We start from the raw sequence: 19,934 nt of genomic DNA on the forward strand, positions 1-19,934 counted from the left end.
TGCATCCACTCACTGTGAAGGCCTGTACAGCACTTACCTTCTCCACTGCTTGCTGCACCTGCATGCTTACATTTAGCAATTAGTGTACAAGAACACCTATGACTTGTTGCACCTCCCCCTTTTTCAATCTATCACCATTGAGGTAATTATCTGCCTTCAGGTTTTACTACCAGAGTGGATAATCTCACATTTATCCACATTACATTTAATTTGCCGTTCATTTTCCATTCATTCACCTTGTCCAAAACACACTAAAGTATCTCTGATTCCTCCTGAAAGTTGACCCTCTCACACAAACTTATGTTGTCTGCAAAATTGGAGATGTTACATTCTGTCCCTTCATCTAAATCATTGATATATCGTCCAAGCAGGCTTGTGGCAACCCATTAGTCACTGGCTGCCGTTCAGAAAATGACTTTTTTTTAATATTCCTACACTGTTTTCTGTCTGCCACCTAGCTCCCTGTCCATATCAATACACTATTCCCAAAGTCTAAGTAATATTTTACCTCTGAGCCGGAGGCCTAGGTTCCAGTCCCAATGCTCCAGAAATGTATAATGACCTCTTTGAACAGTTTGCTCAGAAAATATCAACCACATATACTGGCTCTGACTTAACAACTTTCCTGGTTACATCCTTGAAAAATTCCAGTAGATTTGTCAAATGTGATTTCCCTTTTGTAAATACATGCTGACTCTGCCAAATCCTGTCACTGTCTCCTTCAAACATTTGTTCCGGTCCTGCCCAGGAACAACCCGTTCTCCATGTATTGAAACCATCTTGCCTAGAATCAGTCTCACACCTCAAAGCTGAAACCTTCTCCTTGCACCTTCTCTCCAGCCATGTTTTCATCTGATGTATCCTGCCATTTCTACCTGAACTAGTACGTTATACTGATAGCAATCCTGAGGTCACAACTTTTGAGGTCCTACTTTTTTTTTATTTGCTTCCCAGCTCCTGATATTCTGCTTTTAGGACTTCATTTTTTAAAAAAAAAAGTCCTGTGTCCTTGGTACAGATATATACCATGACACTGGCTATTCATCCTCCCATTCTAGAATGTCCTGCAGCCACTGAGATTTCCTTGACCTTAATAGCTGGGAGCATGTACAATCCTAGAGCCTTGTTTGCAGCCACTGAAATGTCTCTACTCTTCCATTTGAATACCGTATTGCAATTGGTGTTTCACACATTCCTCTTCCTCTGTACAGCAGAGCCAACCGTGATGCAGTGAATCTGGCTGTTGTTACCCCCCTCCATCCCCCAAGAGGCCATTCCCCTTACCTCCCCAACAGTATCTAAAGTCGATTATTTGATTTGAAATGGAATGGCCACAGGATTTTTGCACTGTTTCTCTGCTTAATGGTCATTCGTTCCATCCCTGCCTGTGGAAAGACCATCTCTGAATGTGTGATCCATGGTACTGTCACCCTCACAGTTACCTCAACCACTGGTGATATTCCAAAACTCAGGGTCCCAGGATCTGCAGCTGGAGCAATTTCTTGTACACATTTGGTCCTGGGCACTGGAACTGTGCTCTACTTCATTTAGAGAGCAAGAACATAGCCCAGTCTTGAGCACTCCTTTCACAGCTTAAATTAAGCTCTTACGTTTTGTTTAAAATCAAATAGTACTAACTACTCTGGGGCCCTTCTTTGGGTTTCTGCACTATCGCCCTTCCAAACTATAAACCCAAAATAAAGACCTTGCAAACTGCATAAATGGTTTTTAAAAAAGTATAAATACTCATCAAATCTTACTCATCTAATTATTTGCTTCTTGCCACATAAATTTTTGACATTGTCCCCAGAGTGCTTTGCTATAATGCTGACTGTGGGCACGCTTTCTAGCATACTTCGCTGTGCTGACTGGGGACACTTGTTATGGTACTTTGATTATACATGCAATCTTATTAAATTTTATTTCAAAATGAAATTGCCTCTGAGAAAAAAAAGGTGCCCCTATAATTAAGCAAAAAAGACACGATTCCATATTTGCATTTCATGTAATCGCTTGAATCTCTACTTTTTAATGTAGCAGGACTATATTCACTCCTATCTTATTTTCCTTCAATTTATAAGGACAGATGGTATATACAGTCAGGCAGCGTTGTGGGCGGCAGCTTGCTATTGAAGCACCTGTTGATGCAGACTTGGTTAGTACGGTTCCTGAATCTGCTACTCCAGCAGCACTTGGTTATGCACAAGAGGTACGTAATAAACTCATAAAACGTAATAATGCAATGCAATAATGTAGTATCATAAAACAGTACAGAATAGGAGGCTCTTTGGCATATTTTGCTTGTGCTGGCTCTTTGGTAGAATTGCCCACTGCCTTGCTCACTTCCCATATTCCTATAATTTTTCTTCTTTTTAGCATTTGTGTTTTTTTGAAATTATTATTGCGTCTCCTTCCACCACTACCTTAGCCAACGTATTCAAGATCGCAACAACCTAAGTTCTTTTTAACAGAAAGTAGATTTTTAGTATGTTTTCTGGTTGTTGACTTTTGTGTAATTTAATACAGTTTTTCCTTATTTTACTGTGTTAAGCCATAGTATTGAACACCTGTCTTTTTAAACTTTTCAGGAGGAAAAAAACTTCTCCAGTCTCTCAACAAGATTAAAGTTTCTCACTGTTGGTACCATTCATCTAAATCCTTTTTGTCTGCCTATCTCAAGGCCTTGATAACCGATGAAAGTATGGTGTCTGGAATTAACATTATTCAATTAAGCTGAGATTTAACTAGTATTTTAACTTAATATAAATTTCTTGCTATTAATAAGATCAAGAATCCTATTCTTTTTGAAGTCTTCCCAACTTTTCTTTTCACCTTCAAACAATTAGTGTACACACAGCCCAGATTGCTGCACCCTTTTACAACTGTTTAGTTGAAGTTGTCTGTCTTCATCCTTCCTCCAAACTACCACTTCTGTGTAAAAGTTACTTTACTTCCCATTTCATAATTTGATAGATCCCTGAAGTCTGTTAAAATCCTGATCATTGTTTACTATGTTTAGGCTTTGTGTCATTTGCAAACTTTGAAATTCCATCTTTATACCCAAATCTAGGTTGTAAATATATATCAAAAAGAACAATGGACCAATATAGTTTTTTAAAAAAGCATAAATTAGCAAAAAATATGAAACAGATTGTCAGAGCTTCTACAGCTATGTAAAAAGGAAGAGAGTAGCAAAAGCAAGTGCTTTCCAGAGGAGAAATTATAATGGGGAATAAGGAATTGGTTAAAAACCATCAAATTTTTTTGTTCTTCACAGCAGAAAAGACTTTTTAAAAAAAAAAGAACTAAATAGCTAATAAAAGTGAGAACTTTTTTTAGGTACTCTAATGGCTGTAGAGGAGAAGAAATAAAGAAACAAAAAGATGCACTGTTTGTTTTCTTCTAAAATCATCTCAATTAATTAATTGGCAGGTTTTTTTTGTAACACTGTTTTAAGAAATGAAGAGAGAACATAGGCAACCTGCAGGCTGGTTAGCTTGATATCAGTTCTTAGGATACTGTTGGAAGCTATTGTTAAGGAACTGGCAACAAACCATTTAGAAGCATCAGCATGCTTTTATGAAAGGAAAATCATGACTGACAATCTTATTAGCTTTTTGAGGATGTAACTGTAGGTAGATAAACAGTAAAATAGTAAATGTGTTGTGTTGTGTTTGAATTTTCAAAATTAACAAGCTGTCACTTAAAAGGTTACTACATAAAATTAGGCCTTGTTGGTTTGGTGTGATGGACCAAATTTTTCAGATAATAGGAGAGAGAACAGAAATTTGGAGATGCACATCAGGATCCCACAGAATCTGTAACAGACCAACATACACTGAAATTGCCTGAGAATTTTAACTTTCAAATTGGCTGATTCCCTGTAGTCTGAGACCCTTAGTGAAAATCTCTGATCAGATACACAGGACTTATCCCTCGACCAGCCATGTAACTATTACTCAGTTTAATACTTGGTCTAACTGCTGATTACTATCCCCAAACATTTACTCATTGACTCAACTATTCACTAGCCCAGAGTTATTCATTACAAAAATGTGAGACATTTATTAACTGTTTTGTGCTATTTTGTAAACTGGGTGTATTTGTAACCTGAGGACTGCCTGTATTTTCAAGTTGGTATGTTATGACAAGTGGGTTCTCTGATATTTGCCAACACCGTTAGTTATTTAGTTTAAGATACTTGGAGTGATCTAGCCGAGTTTATTGATAATACAAAGTTGGATGGGTCTGTAAGGTATGAGGAGGATAGAGGCTGCAAATACAGCGCTACAGATCATTGAGTGGTCATGTGGCAGATGGAATGTAATGTGGATAAATGAGACATTATTCATTTTGGTAGGAAGACCGAAAAAGTTTTTTTATATATATATAAAATGTGCAAAGTTTTAAAATGCTGATATTCAGAGATGTGGGTATCGTTGTCCAAAAAAATTAACAAGCAGGTTTAACAAGCAGTTAGGAAGGTATCTGGCATTTTTTGTATTGCAAGGGAGTTGTAGTACAGTAGAAAGGCTATCATGATACAATTGTATATCTCTTTGCTGAGACTATATTTCTATCAGGAGTACTGCATACAGTTCCTTATATAAGAAAGGATATAATTCCTTCGAAGTTCAATACATGTTCACAAGAATGATTCCTTGGATTAGAAGTTTGACCTATGAGAGGCTGGGAAATTTGGATTTATATTCCCTGATGATTTGAAGAACAAGTGTTATTGCAAGATTCTAAGCAAACTTGACAGGATAGATACAGAGAAATTGATTTTTCTGGCTAGAGTCTAGAAGAAGGGTGTTTAGTTTTCAGAATCAGAGTTTCTCAATTTTTGCAATTCTCCACTTCAGAGAACAAAGGATGCTCCACTGAATCGTTTACAGTTTCTATATTTGTAAGGGATAGAAAGTAGTGTTGCCAAATTTGTTGATACATAACTTACCTTCCTATGTATATAAGGAGGCTACAAATAGAGATAGATGAGTGGACATACATCTGGCAAATGATGTATAATATTGGAAAATGTGAAATTGTCAACTTTGGCAGAAGAAGAAAAAAAGTATCTAAATGGTGAGAGATTTCAGAGCATTGGAGAGTCTGCATCCAGAGTACTGTTTTCAGTTTTGAACACCTTATTGAAGGAAGGATGTAAATAGAACCAGCTCAGCAAAGCTTTACTGAACTAATTCTTGAAATGGACAGGTTGTCCTTATGAGGAAAGATAGAATGTGCGCAGCTTGTATCCACTGGCATTGAGAAGATTTATAGAATCATAGAATCAACTTAATAGAAACCTGAGGAGTCTTAACCAGTTGGATATGGAGAGGATGTTTCCACAGATTCATAACCATCTGAGAGAAGAAATTCCTCCTCCTCTGTCTTAAATGTACAACCCCTTATTCGAGAAGAATAGTGTAGATGGGAATGTAGATTTGAAGTATATCAGGTCAGCCATGATCTCATCGAATACCAAGTGGGTTCAACAGGCTGAATAGCTCACCACTTCTACTTGTCCCTATTTCTAGTAGCCTCTGGGGAACACTACATTGTTTCTGTTGAGTCTTAATAAAAGGCTCAACACCCCTCTTTCTGTCCTGTGGCCAATTTTGATATCCTGAGTGCAGCTGTCCCTTTTTAAATGCATAGACTTTAATTTTTTGAGTATATTCTTTGTGGTACTTTGTCGAATGTGTCTGGCAAGCTGAGATGTACATGGTCAACCTCACTACCTCAGTAGCACCTCATTACTCATCAAGAGAGTTAAATCATTTGAATTTCTAAACATCAACTAAGTAGCAATGCAGTGTTATGAATGTTGTACCAGTAATATATGTTAGTGGTGCCTAACCTACGGCTCACAGACCACACATGATACACTACAGCATTACTTTACAGCCCAACATTCGGGCAGCATGGTGGCTCTGTGATTAGCACTGCTGCCTCACAATAGGTTCATTTCTAACCTTGGGTGACTGTGTGCGTGTGTAGAGTTTGCACCTTCTGTGTGGGTTTCCGCTGGTTACTCTGGTTTGTCCATAGTGATTAGCGATGTGCAGGCTAGGTGGATTAGCTGTGATAAAGCAGGGTTATGGAGATACGGTAGGTGGCTGGGTCTGGGTGAAGAGCTCTTTGAAGGATCAGTACGGACGCAATGGGCCAAATGGTCTCTTCCTGCACTGTAGGGATTCTGTGATTCTATAACATCTGTTTTAAATTACAGCTCATTCATAAATTTGGCAAGGAGCTGCTCCTCCAACCAGAGGCCCTTTCTCTCTTCATTGTGCTGTTGCACGTTTGCTGGTGAGTGCATCAGTTGCATTTGTGGAAGGAGCAGTGAACAGCCTGGAGATTTGGTCATGAAACTGCAAGACAAATTCTGGGAATAGGAGGCTTTCTGCTTCAATTCCAGAACTCCAAAAACCACAGTATTTCACAGAAGGAAAGGAATAGGATCTGCTGTGGAGAGAACTCTCATCTGGATCCTCCTCAACCCAGGATACCACCTTGAAATAGTCATTCAGCTGCTGCTAAAAAGCAAGGGGAGGGGAGTAGGAATTGCTGTCTGCTATAGGAAGGCAGCACGTAAAGGCCTGGGTTCTGGATATGTAGGTAAAGTGTGTGCAAGTCCACCAACACCAGCCCTGTTGAGTCATCAGTAAGGGCTGGTGGCTCCTGGGAACTTTTTGGGTTTACGCTAATGTTTTTGTAGTAGACTGTTAAGACTGAGACTTGCAACACTGCCTTGGTACAGAGCTGTGTTAACTTCATTTTCAACAACTTTTGAGAAGCAGTTTTGTTGTTTAATGGCTGTTTATTTCACTGGTAAGATTTGCTTTTTATAAAAGTGCCATGGATTATTTTCTTGAAGCTGAAGATGTAGAGTGCGAAGGGCATGAGAGAGCATGGAAGAGATACTGGAGAAGGAAGAAGAAAAGTGGGCTGAGAGAAGAGGAAACCTATACTGAAAATTAACCCACTTCTGATGCTGAAATTCTAATAAGATTTAGAAAGGCCAGCTGGAAGTGTACCCCACACAATGTAAAGTCAGCATTAGTAACTCCTTCGATTGATCCCAGTTATCACCACCTTTTCCCCTCTCCCATTATCGATTTCATAGTTTTAAGCATTTTTTATGATTGAGTTCAGTTTTACTATCATGGCCTGCCAAGGGTGAGAACAATTTAAAATAAGTCGCCCTCCACCAATATATAAGTATTGGCTACCACTGATGTAAAAGGCAAGCTGGTTCAGAATCAGAAGCAATTGAAAATCAAAGGGAAAGAATTTTAAACCCTATCCTAACAGTTTAGGTGCTTTAAAGCAGGTAATGACCATGAGTCTCATTCTAAAATCGTTCAAGGTTAACTTTTGTTTGGCAATTTACAAATTGTGCCTGTTCTGTTACAGGCAGGACTTCCATATGTAGAAGTGCTCTGCAAAAACCGTTATGTAGGTCGAACATTCATTGCTCCAAATACAAGACTGCGGCAACTTGGAGTAGCACAAAAATTTGGAGCCTTGAGTGACAACTTTGCTGGAAAGCGGATTGTGTTAATAGATGATTCAATTGTACGTGGGAATACAATTTCTCCAATTATTAAAGTCCTGAAAGAAGCAGGTGCAAAAGAGGTATGAAACAACATTGTGTGTTAGCATGAAATTGAATGTATAGATAAATTTAATTAACTATGTTCTAAGAAAAATCTTAATGTGTTCTTGAACATGCCATTTCTCTGTACTTATTTCTTCAAATGATGTAGTATGTTAAGTAATCATTCAAAATATGTTTTAATTAGATGATTTTCTTCAACTGAGGGGCTTGGACTATATGAGATTTCTTATCTTTAGAAAATTGTTTTCATAGGTACACATCCGTGTGGCTTCACCTCCAATAAGATTTCCTTGTTACATGGGAATTAACATTCCAACGAAAGAAGAATTGATTGCCAACAAACCAGAATTTGAAGATCTTGCAGGCTATATAGGTTTGTTAAGATTACTATTTTATTGTACAATCTGATATTAGTGATGGTAAAATTTGATTTGATTAATTATTGTCACAATCTGAAATACAGTGAAAGGTTTTGTGTGCTAACCAGACAAATCATGCCTTGATGGACCTCTTTTGGTTTCACTGCAGCTTTTTAATTGCAAATGGTTAAATTGTACCAGAATACTTCCCTTTATTTGATTATTTTAATTGTAGACAAATACTTATTAGCATACTATCTGAATGTATAACATTTCATGTTTTGAAGCATTTTTGCAGAGCAACCATACAGACCACTGCAGCATAAATGTGAAGCCTATCAATTTGTTAAAAATTACCAAATAGTATCATTCCTAACTTAAAAGTTGTGGTTCTATGTAGATTCCCACAAAAATCAATTGTATGTCAGAATTAGGTTCCTTTTGAATGTTTTCTTGCCTGGAAAACCAAAGTGCAAGCTGAAATGCTGTATTATATGTATTCAGTATTGCCCATTTCTAGCTGTAATAACCAAAGGAATCAATCATTAAATGTAAAAGTAATACTCTTGGTATTTAAGGACCTTTTCAGTAGGGGGGAAAAAAAACTTTGAAAAGTTATAAAACAAATTTAAAAAAAACTGAAGATGCTTGAATCAGTAATAAAACAGAAATTGCTGGAAAACTCGCCAGGTCTGGGAGCATCTATGGAAAGAAAGCAGAGTTAACATTTCAGGTCGAGTGACGGATGCTGCCAGACGCCCTGAGTTTTCCCAAGTTTCTAGTTTTGTTTGAAAAACTAAGTTGAAACGCTGAATTCTAACACATTCATAAATGAAATAACCTTCAAAACAAAATACATTGAAAAATATAATGTGAATATTGTAAATGTAAAGACAATTAAACTCCTCAGATGCCTATTTTACATTAAGCAAGCTCCATCTGGTGGCAAAAGTTGTTTAGTGCAGACAGTAGCTGAAGAGGTCCCAGGACTTGGGACTCGAGGCTGAGAGAGCCAGGAGCAGGTCAGAGAAGTCACTTGAAGCAGTGCGCAAAGATGGCAACTGACACTGGGAACTTTGAAAGTGAGACGGAGGGTGAGAATGGGAAATTGGAGGGAAGAGTGAATTCAGAGTGAAGAGCAAAAGTAAAGGCAAACTGATCTCATCAGCACTAAAGAAAACATTGTGTACTACATGGTATATTTCAGTCATAGAACCAGGAAGTCTATAAAACGATGTGCAGCCCATCTTGGAAAGTTAAATGGATATGTATAACCTCTATTTTATGGATTATGTCAAAACAAAACAAATGGGAACATAGGTAGTTCATATTTCTTGATTTGAATTTCTTAAAGTGACCAGTTGTGTGGATGAGGACAGTGTTTTTGCTTGGACTTCAACCAGGCTTTTTCAAAAGTTCTATATGGGAGACTGATAGCAAAGGTAAGAACTCATGAGATCCATAACTAGTTGAGTGGCAGAAAGCAGTGATGTTTGAAGGGTGCTTTCTCGATGGGAAGGCTGTGTCCATTTGGAGTCTCACAGGGGTCAGTATTGGGGCCCTTGCTGTTTGTGATTTATATATAAATGATTTTAGACTTGAATGTAGGAGGGTTGATTTAGTAAATTCATAATTCAAAATGGGTATGGTGGCAAATAGTGAGGAATATAGCCTTAGATTTACAAGTATGTAGACATGCTGGTCATTTAGTTGATCAGTGGCAAATGGAATTTAATTTTATGCACTTGGGTAGGATAAACAAGATGAGAATATGTGAACAGTAGGACCCTCAAACACAGACAGAAACTCTAGACATGCACTTGCGATGTCAAGACATTCAAAGCTGTGGGCAAGTGCTGGAAAATGGGATTCATATAAGTACTTGCTTTTGACTGGCACAGACTTGATAGGGCCTTTTTCTGTGCTGTAGATCTGTGATTCCATCTCAACTTGATTTGTTTTCACTAGAGCAATGATAGCTGAGGGGCGATGTGATAGAAGTATATAAAATTGAGGCTTGAATAGGGTAGATAGTTAGTCTTTTTCCCAGGATGGAAATGTCAAATGCTCGGGGACATAGGTTTAGTTGAGAGTAGAAACATTTCAAGGTGATGTGCGAGCAAAGTTCCTTTTTTAAACCAATGCCTGGAATGCATTGCCAGGAGAGATGGTAGAAGCAGGGACAATAGCAGTTAGCGAGTTTTGAGAAGATTTGTAGCTCAGGTTATGGTTCTGAATGTAGAAGGTTCGTTTTCAGGTGTTTCGTCACCATACAAGGTAACATCATCAGTGAGCCTCCAAATGAAGCACTGGTGGCATGGTCCACTCTCCATCAATGTGTTTAGTTTTCCTTGGGTTGGTGATATCATTTCCTGTGGTGATGTTATTTCCTGCTCCTTTTATCAGGGGGTGATAAATGGGATCCAAGTCAATCTGAAGGGCCTGTTCCTGTGCTGTAATATATCCAATATTCTCTTACAAAATTATCATAAATTGAGTTGAAAGGGAGGGAGGAACTTGAAGCAGTTAGTCATCAGGGAAAGTGTACTGAGAAAACCATTAGAACTAAAGGCACGGTGGCTGAGCGGTTAGTACTGCTGCCTCAGAACCAGGATCCCAGGTTCAACTCCAGCCTTGAGCGACTGCCTGTGTGGAGTTTGCACGTTCTCCCCGTGTCTACATGGGTTTCCTCCGGGTGCTCCAGTTTCCTCCCACTGTCCAAAGATGTGCAGGTCAGGTGAATTGGCCATGCTAAATTGCCCGTAGTGTTAGGTGCATTAGTCAGAGGGAGTTGAGTCTGGGTGGGTTACTCTTCAGAGAGTCGGTGTGAACTGGTTGGGCGAAGGGCCTGTTTCCACACTGTAGGGAATCTAATCTAATCTAAAGGTTAACAAGTTACCAGGGTGGCATGGTGGCTTAGTGGTTAGCACAGCAGCCTCGCAGCACCAGGGATATGGGTTCAATTCTTGGACAATTATGCCAACCCCATACAGACATTCTCTCCCTGCATCTGCATGGGTTTCCTTCCGTAGTCCAAAGATATGCTGGTTCCATGGATTGGCTGCGCAAAATTGCACCCGAGGAGCAGGAGAATTGACATTTTGAGCATAAGCCCTTCATCAAGAATGAGGCTTGTAGGCCAAGGGTCTGAGAGATTATTTGGGGGGGGGTTGCAGGGAAGGTAGCTGAGAATGCAATAGGTAAATGAAGGTGGGCAAGAAGGTGATAGGTCGGAGAGGAGGGTGGAGTGGATAGATGGGAAAGGTGATGGACAGGTCAAGAGGCGCCCTGTCTCCTCTACATTGGGGAGACAGGATGCCAACTTGTGGATCGTTTCAGAAAACATCTCTGAGACATCTGCACCAATTAATCCCCACCGCCCTGTAGCTGAACACTTCAACTCCCCCTCCCACTCCGCTAAGGACATGCCAGTCCTGGGTCTCATCCATCGCCAAACCCATACCACCCGACGCCTGGAGGAAGAACACCTCATGTTCTGCCTTGGGACCCTGCATCCACACTGGATCAATGTGGATTTCACCAGTTTCCTCATTTCTCCATCTCCCACATTATCCCAGTCACAAGCCTCCATCTCTGTCCAGCCCTCTTGATCTGTCCATCACCTTTCCCATCTATCCGTTCCACCATCCTCTGGCTGATCACCTACTCCCCCATCTTCATCTACCTATCACATCCTCGGCTACCTTGACCCTGACCCCAACCCCTCCCATTTATCTCTGTCTCTGGGCCCGGGCCCATAAGCCTCATCCCTGATGAAGGCCATTGCCCGAAACGTCGATTCTCCTGCTTCTCGGATGTTGCCTGAGCTGCTTTTTCAGCATCACACGTTCGACTCTGATCTCTAGCATCTGCATTGTTCATTTTCTCCATGCTAAATTGCGTTTGGTGTCCAGGGATGTGTGTGGTACGGTGAGCTAGCTATGGGAAATGCGGGGTTACGGAGATAGGGGAGGGGAGTGGGTAGGATGCTATTCAGAGGGTCATTATGGACGGGGTTTGTGTATTTTACCTCACTCTCCAGATGCTCCGGGGTGATAAGTGTAGGGCTTGGGAAATGGCATCTGCTGTGACCTGTAGTGACTGTTGGCAAATTGCAGAGGATCAACGCAGTCTAGTACGCTGGAGTTTATTTGAGCCATGACTAACTTCTCCAAACACTTCATAATTATGGAGGTCATAGCCACTGGGTCGTAGTCACTGAGGCATGCTACATGAGTTTTCTTTGACACTGGGATTGTAATGGTCTTCTTTAACGTTTCCTTATCAAGATCTGAAGTCCGCAGTTGTTTCAAGATGTTAGCGAATACTCCCACTAGATGATCCACACATGATCGCGTACACAGCCAGGGACTCCATCTGTGATTCAGTTGCTCTCCATGTGTTCACTCTTAAGAACTCCAATCTGAGGTCTGTGATAGTGACTGTGGGTACAGATGCAGCTGAGGCTGTTCGAACAGGTGCTAGATTAGAGTGGTGCTGGAAAAGCACAGCAGTTCAGGCAGCATCCGAGGAGCAGGAAAATCGACGTTTCGGATAAAAGCTCTTCATCTGGAATAGAGTCAGAGTGCCTGGAGGGTAGAGAGATAAATGAGAGCCTCTGATTTATCTCTCCAACCTATGGCACTCTGCCTCTATTCCTGATGAAGGGGTTTTGCCCGAAACGTCGATTTTCCTGCTCCTCTGTTGCCTGAACTGCTGTGCTTTTCCAGCACCACTCTAATCTAGAATCTGGTTTCTAGCATCTGCTCTCATTGTTTTTTACCCTGTTGGAACAGGTGACATTGTTTCACTGGCTTTCTGTTCAAAATGAGTGTAGAATGCATTGAGTTCAAGGGGTTGGGATGAATTGTTGCCTGCTTTACATGTTTTAAGACACATATGAGGAGAATGTTTTCTGCCAGGGTCATTAGTCTCTAGAATTCCCTTCCCCAGAGACTAGTGTCAGTACAGCCTTTGGTCATTTTAAAGACTAAGTTAGATTCATCCTTGATTGCCAAGGAAAGTCAAGGGGTATAGAGGGTATACAAGAAATTAAAGTTGAGGCCTCAATCATCACGAGATCAGTGGCCTGGAGCATGTTAATGACATTGAATAGTCATCTCCTGCTCCTAACTTGTAAATTATATTTAATTTAGCTTTTGCAGTATATAATATTGTTTTTCTGAAAATATTGTTGTATATATGCTTTGGTTAACACTGAAGGCTAAATGACCTAACTACTAAATATTTTAAAATTTCTTGGTTTTATTTTAAATATAGGAGCAAATAGCGTGGTTTATCTCTCTGTCGATGGATTGGTATCTGCTGTACAAGAGGGAATTAACAGCCAGCAAACAAATTCCATCCTAAATAATAGTGAAATTGAGAAAAAAGTATCTTCTAGGCAAACAGGTCACTGTACAGCTTGTCTTACAGGAAAATACCCTGTGGAGCTTGAATGGTAAAATTACTTTGTATAGTTTTGAGTGCTTTTATCTAAAGGTTTTTTTTGTTATGATTTGATTACAGTATGTAAGGACATCATGGTGCTATTTTCTAGTCAGCACCCATGACTTTTTTTTTAATCAATTGAGTATTTTTTTGTATCTGCTTGGTGTTCCCATGGATGCATTCTTGTGCCACCATTATGTACACTATATATTGACTAATCACCATCTCCATGCATGATGTTTGCTTTTCATGGTACATTGCGATAAGAATGTGTCAACTATAGAGTTTATTGAGAACTGTCAAATGAATTATTGTTGATGGAAACTATTTTAACTGCAAAGGGCAAACACACTTGCAACTATTGTCAAAAATATATTGGAAATAATTTGAATTAAAAATAACTGATGAGGTACCTTTTTAATGTGAGCGTACTAAGCAATGCACTGTCTTTTGATGATTGATTTATAATTTACATGTACATAGTTTTAAGCATAGTCCAGCTTTTAGCTCCTGGATTGGGATTGAAGTGTTTGGACTGTTCCTTGCTCTAAAACCTAACCTGTAACAAGTTCACATTAAAACATTAGGTCACAGTGGACAACTACTGAAAGTTTTTGATTGCTCTTAAGTCTGGGGTTAACGAAAGATCAGCATCTGTGCACTCTGTTGAAGATGTTACAGAACTGAGTAAAACAATAAATATCCTTTTCAGCCCTCACTCCAGCATTCCTGCCATGCCAACTCATTTGCTCCACCTGCCTCCATGGACCATACTTTTCAATCCTGTGCCACAGTGCCTAAACCTCATGGCCTATGTACTTCATGCCTCCTATCCACCTCAATTTACCACTACACTTACAAATGAACTCACCCAGTATCTGTCTTGCAGACCTCCAGACTCATGCTAAGATGAAATTAAATTAAAGTTGTTTAACTTTGATTAACTCATTTCACAAAGGAAACTCTTAACTGATGAAACCCCATCACTATTTTTGTATTCCTTTGAATTTAAATGCTTGTTTTTTATAAGAGTTCCCCTTGAAAAGGTTTATGACCATTTGGCTGTCAGTAAAACTATGAACTGACCAGCAACCTACTACGATAAGTTGTGAAACAAATCATGTGCCACTAATCTTGCTATGGTAGCTCTCAGGCTTCTGTCATAGAAATAGTATGTGTACTGAAATAGTAAGCACTGATATTTTGTGCCACTGATTTTTCATTTGACACTACAGCTTGTTTTTTTTTTTCAAATATTTAAAGAATATGGATTTTGCATGCCTTAACATTCCTTTGACTTCACCTGAAACCCTTTTGTGCGTATTTATGTCAACTTGAACCTGTCCCAAAAGGCACCTGACAGCTTCTAAGAGTGCCCCAGGACCATATTCAAAAGGTACCTTACTTCTCCGAACAACTTACTTAACTCTGTGAGGAAGACTGGTAGAGAAAGACCTTCCCAAACTGGTCCAAAGTGCATAACTTGTTTTTTAGATATTCAACTAGCAAAACTCAGATCAACCTAAGGCAGCTGTTTTTTTTTAATGCATGCAATTGTCTGCATAAGCTACCATCAGTGTAAGAGATTTTAAAAAAAACTTTCTTGGGTTTTTCCTAAATTTTGTGTTTAGCTATCTTTAACTGCTTTTTTTTAGCTGAAGGGCATGATGGTTTCTAGTATTGTATTAGAAGTTTGATGATCTGCCATCAGCTGACAGGACCTTGGAACTAAATTATATAATTTTTGTTTAATACATACAATACTTGAAGCTATTGAGTTATAAATACTTGCATTTAGAGTTTTTGAATGTCTGAATCTTGGACTGACTGTCTAACTTCATGACTTTAGTCTGCAAAGGTTTAAATTGAACAGCATTTCAAGATTGGAAATGTCCTTTAATTTTAATCTGCTACTGAATGTTTATACCCATTGTTATGTTATCATATCTTTAATTCTCAAATGAAAAGAATTTTCCTTTCATTGTGGAAGCTACATTTTAAATGTCTGTACTTCTGATTTTAGAATATTAACGAATAAAATTATGTTCAGCATGGAAAGGAATTCTGCCAGTTTTACAACAGAAGTTGAGATCTGTTTCAGAGCCAAATGGATTCCTTTTAATTCCCTTCTGGTCATAATCAAGCTTCAAAAAGACATGAAGTGAAATTTTTCTTTCTTTGATCACTAGAAACTCTCAAGATGGATTAATATGATAAATAACTTGTACTTCTGAACTTCTACTAGTGTACTATTTTGTTTTAATGCTTTGTAGCTTAACGATTTATTTGACATTTCCTATTGCTGACTTTTGAAACATTGACCATTTTGTAACAAAATGGTCAAACTCCAGGATCTTTGAACAAATTAATGAAATTAGCTCTTTTTTTAAATCTTCTATTCATACAATAACTGGATGGCAGTAGCAACCAAATTGTCTCTGACCCAAAATGACACACATTTTGCCAGTGTATTTTTTTCCTTTTGTTTTAAATGAGTTTGTAACTAATCCACTTGTGTTTATAAAGTTGTGACCTTTGGAATCTGAGTAGTAATCTTCAGTTTCATCTAAGAATTAGCATTAAAAAAATTAAAGCCCAGCCTGTGTCATAATTAGCAAAGAAACAGTGTCCATCTATAACTGACATACTGCCAACAAAGATTTTTGGTTGCTTTCAGTTTTGCCTTTCCTGACATTAGCTTGAATCTGAAACCAAATCAAACGAGATCTACAGGCATCCAGCAACAATGATGTAATCAACTCCCAGCAAGTCCAGAAGTTAAAAGCAGTGATTATCTTTTTCTTTTTCAATTTAATTTACAGAATGCAAATAAAGATTGGGATATCCAGTTTCCAGCGTAATTGCATATGTATTATTGTAATATCTATGTATCAGTATTTGTTTAAAAATGAGAAAATAGCTTAATGGTGAAATTTGACATTCCAAAATAAAATGATTTCCAGTGAAAATGTTCAGCAATAATTATGAATGTAATAAGCTGACTCAAAAATCAAGTTACACTTAATGCAACAAAGTGCAACTATTGAGGAGGTTTAATGCAAGTTTGGAAATTCTTGTCTGTTCATTTACAGTTGGTTTGCAGTTTGGGAGATTTAAACACATTTTTGAAGGATGAAATGACTGATTTCTAGATTCTTCTATTTTAACTATGCATGGGTGTGACTTGAAATTGCTGTTTTTGTGAGAAGTAATGCTATTGACTTTATTCCAGATTTTACAATAATGATTAATGTTAAATTGTCACTCCCTCATTGACTAATATTAATGTCTCATGTAACACTTTTACTTTTGTATCAATTGTAATTTTCTTTACTAAAAAGAGACATTACTGAAGTTTTACATTTTGCAGTCTTTGGAACAAAATGCAAAAAATTATATACTACAGGAGAAAAGGGTGCTGATTGGCTGGCAAGCTGACTTTGACCAAGGTGAGATGTGGAGAAAACAATGAGGACCTCTTGCCCCTTATACTCTGAGAGAATGCTTTTTTAAAAAAAAGCAAGGCAGACTGTGCTTGCTATGCACAAACAAAAAAAGTGACTTATTGTGTGATTCTTTGATGGGATGGCACTTGCTAAGCAATCCTGAGTGCACTAACAGCTGTATTAGCAACCAATTTAAGATAAGTCAAACCTTGATGCTTACATTAAGCTTGCTAGAAGTGACACATTCGTATACAGAGACCTGTAGTCCAAAAACCAAAGAAACCTCGTCTCTTTTTGAATTACCTGGGAGTTTGAGAAGCCCTTATTTCTCTCCTGTAAAACTGAACGTGATAGTCAAATTTCTGATACTCCTGCGTTTGTCTTCATGAGTTCAAAACAAAATGCTTCAGCATTTCTCTTTGACATTGTTACAGATTTTTAAAATTTAAATTAGTCCCATTTTATTTAATTTCATCTTCATTTATGGAACCTTGCTGTGAGTAAATTAGCTACCACATTTGCTTACGTGAGAAAGATGTGACACTTCAGATTCCATCATTGCTTGTGCAGTGCTTTGAGATGAGCAAAAGGACTTGTATAAAGGCAAGTTTATTTGTATCCAGAATATAATCCAAAATATTAGAGATTAAATTCAGCTCAATGCCAGATTCTGGAGCTACTGCTCTAATTCGTAGTAACAGATTATGTTTTATAAAATATGACCATAAAGGTACCAGGTTTCAATACTTTTTCTCTAGCCATTTATTTTAAATGCAGTCTAATTGTATATGACATTCGTGCATAATTTATAATAAAAACATGCCGGTTAATACAAAACTTTGCTGTTTCAATAGGTGGATGTTCTGTAGTGGGACCATAAAATTTGAAAAACTACTTGGGTTTCCAAATTATATTTCAATATAATAATTGATTTTTAATATCCTATATATAGGTGTATCGATGTATTTCTTTAATATAAAATTTCAAGAATCACCACCATTTATTATAAAAATCTTTTTTGTTTATTCTCAATGTACAGTATTGATCCTAAACATTTTCATGACATGCCACCAGAAAATCATTGTCATTAGCCTGACCATCATTTCATTGTGCTCCGAAGTCATTGGACTCGAGGTGAATTGTTTTTCTCTCCACAGATGCAACCAAACCTGATCAATTTCTTAAGAGTTTTCTTTAGTCATTCCTTTAAATCTTAATTTCAACTTCAGAAAACATCATCTTCAGAACTTCCACAGATGACGATGTGGAAGTAGTCATCTGCTATTTGGTTGAAAGAAACTCAAAGTTGCAACTTTGGTATTCCTTGTCCTTGCAAATATCAAACTGGCAGCTACAATTTTTAATAACGACCCATTGTTGGCCTTCAGAAGGTGTTGAGATATCTTTTTGAATCACTGTCCTCAATGATGTTATGATGCTTCCACAACAAGGTTGGATAAGGGTTTAAGGGTATTGATCAAATAACAAAGAATGGTGATTATACATTCAAGATAGTGGGGCTTGGTAGTGATCTTTTTTCTGTGCATCTTCCCTTGTTCCTGTATGGAGGGGTAGCTGCAACTTTGGAAGTACTGCTGATAGATAATACTCAGCAAATAACCAGTTCAGTAATGCCATAAGACATGGAACAGGAACAGTCTGTTCAACCCTTCAAATTTGTTTCGTCATTGAAGATGATTGCAACTGATGTCATTGAAGATGATTGCAACAAGGATTCTCACAAGGTTTATTGCCTTTCTCTCCATAACCCTCAATTTCTGTATTGATCAAGAATCTACCTCAAGTCTGAAAAATGAACAAGCAAGGCAGGTGACAGAGGTGTCAGTGGGGGAGCACTTTGGGACCAGCGACCATAATTCTACTAGATTTAAAATAGTGTTGGAAAAGAATAGACCGGATCTAAAAGTTGAAGTTCTGAATTGGAGGAAAGCCAATTTTGACAGTATTAGGCAAGGACTTCCAAAACATGATTGGGGCAGATATTTGCAGATAAAAGGTCAACTAGAAAATGGGAAGCCTTCAAAAATGAATTAATAAGAGTTCAGAGACACTATGTTCCTATTAGGGTTAAAGGCAAGGTTGGTGGGTGTAGGGAATGCTGGATAACCAAAGAAATTGAGGTTACGGTCAAGAAAAAGAAGGAAGCATATGTCATGTATAGACAGTAGAGATCGAGTGAATCCTTAGAGTATAAAGGCAGTAGAAATATATTTAAGAAGGAAATCAGAAGGGCAAAAAGGAAACATAGCTTTGGCAAATATGGTTAAGGAGAATCCAAAGCGGTTTTATAAATACATTTAAGGACAAAAAGGTAAGTAGGGATAGAATAGGACTCCTCAAAGATCAGCAAGGCAGCCTATGTGTGGAGTTACAGGAGATGGGGGAGATTCTAAATGAGTATTTTGAATCAGTGTTTACTGTGAAGGAGGATATGGGAGATTTAGAATGTGAGAAAATAGATGGTGACATGTTGAAAACTGTCCATACTACAGAGGAGGAAATGCTGGATGTCCTGAAATGCATAAAGATGGATAAATCCCCAGACCTGATCAGGTATATTCCAGAATTCTGGGAAGCTAGGGAAATGATTTCTGAGCCATTTGCTGAGGTTTTGGAAGACTGAAAGTTGGCTAATGTGCCACTAAGGAAAAGCCAGGAACTATTGACCAGTGAGGAACTCCTGAGGGACATTGGTGTGGGGTAGGTTGTTGGAGGAAATCCTAAGGGACATGATTTACACGTATTTGGAAAGGCAAGGACTGGTTAGGGAGCTGTGTGCATGGGAAATCATCTCTCATGAACTTGAATGAGTTTTTTTTGAAGAATTAACAGGATTGATGAGGGCAGAGAGGTGGACATGATCTATATGGACTTCAGTAAGGCATTCAACAAGGTTCCTCATAGTAAAATGGTTAGCAAGGTTAGATATCGTGTAATACAAGGAGAACGAGCCATTTGGATACAGAACTGGCTTGAAGGTAGAAGACAGAGGGCAGTGGAAGGTTGCTTTTCAGACTGAAGGCCTGTGAA

General features: G+C 38.4%; 1 protein-coding gene across 1 annotated transcript in view; it reads left to right on the forward strand.

The window, feature by feature from the left end:
* The window catches only part of ppat (phosphoribosyl pyrophosphate amidotransferase), a 69,079-nt gene extending 53,659 nt beyond the window's left edge, over positions 1-15,420 (forward strand). Inside the window, exons 8-11 of the mRNA XM_060830681.1 lie at positions 2,082-2,209; positions 7,423-7,644; positions 7,880-8,000; positions 13,267-15,420. Coding sequence (XP_060686664.1) covers positions 2,082-2,209; positions 7,423-7,644; positions 7,880-8,000; positions 13,267-13,451 — 656 coding nt within the window. The 3' untranslated portion in view covers positions 13,452-15,420. The remainder of the gene's footprint in view (positions 1-2,081; positions 2,210-7,422; positions 7,645-7,879; positions 8,001-13,266) is intronic.
* Positions 15,421-19,934: the final 4,514 nt, after the last annotated feature.

Source organism: Hemiscyllium ocellatum, chromosome 1, assembly GCF_020745735.1.
Source record: "Hemiscyllium ocellatum isolate sHemOce1 chromosome 1, sHemOce1.pat.X.cur, whole genome shotgun sequence".
NCBI classification, from domain to species: Eukaryota; Metazoa; Chordata; class Chondrichthyes; order Orectolobiformes; family Hemiscylliidae; genus Hemiscyllium; species Hemiscyllium ocellatum.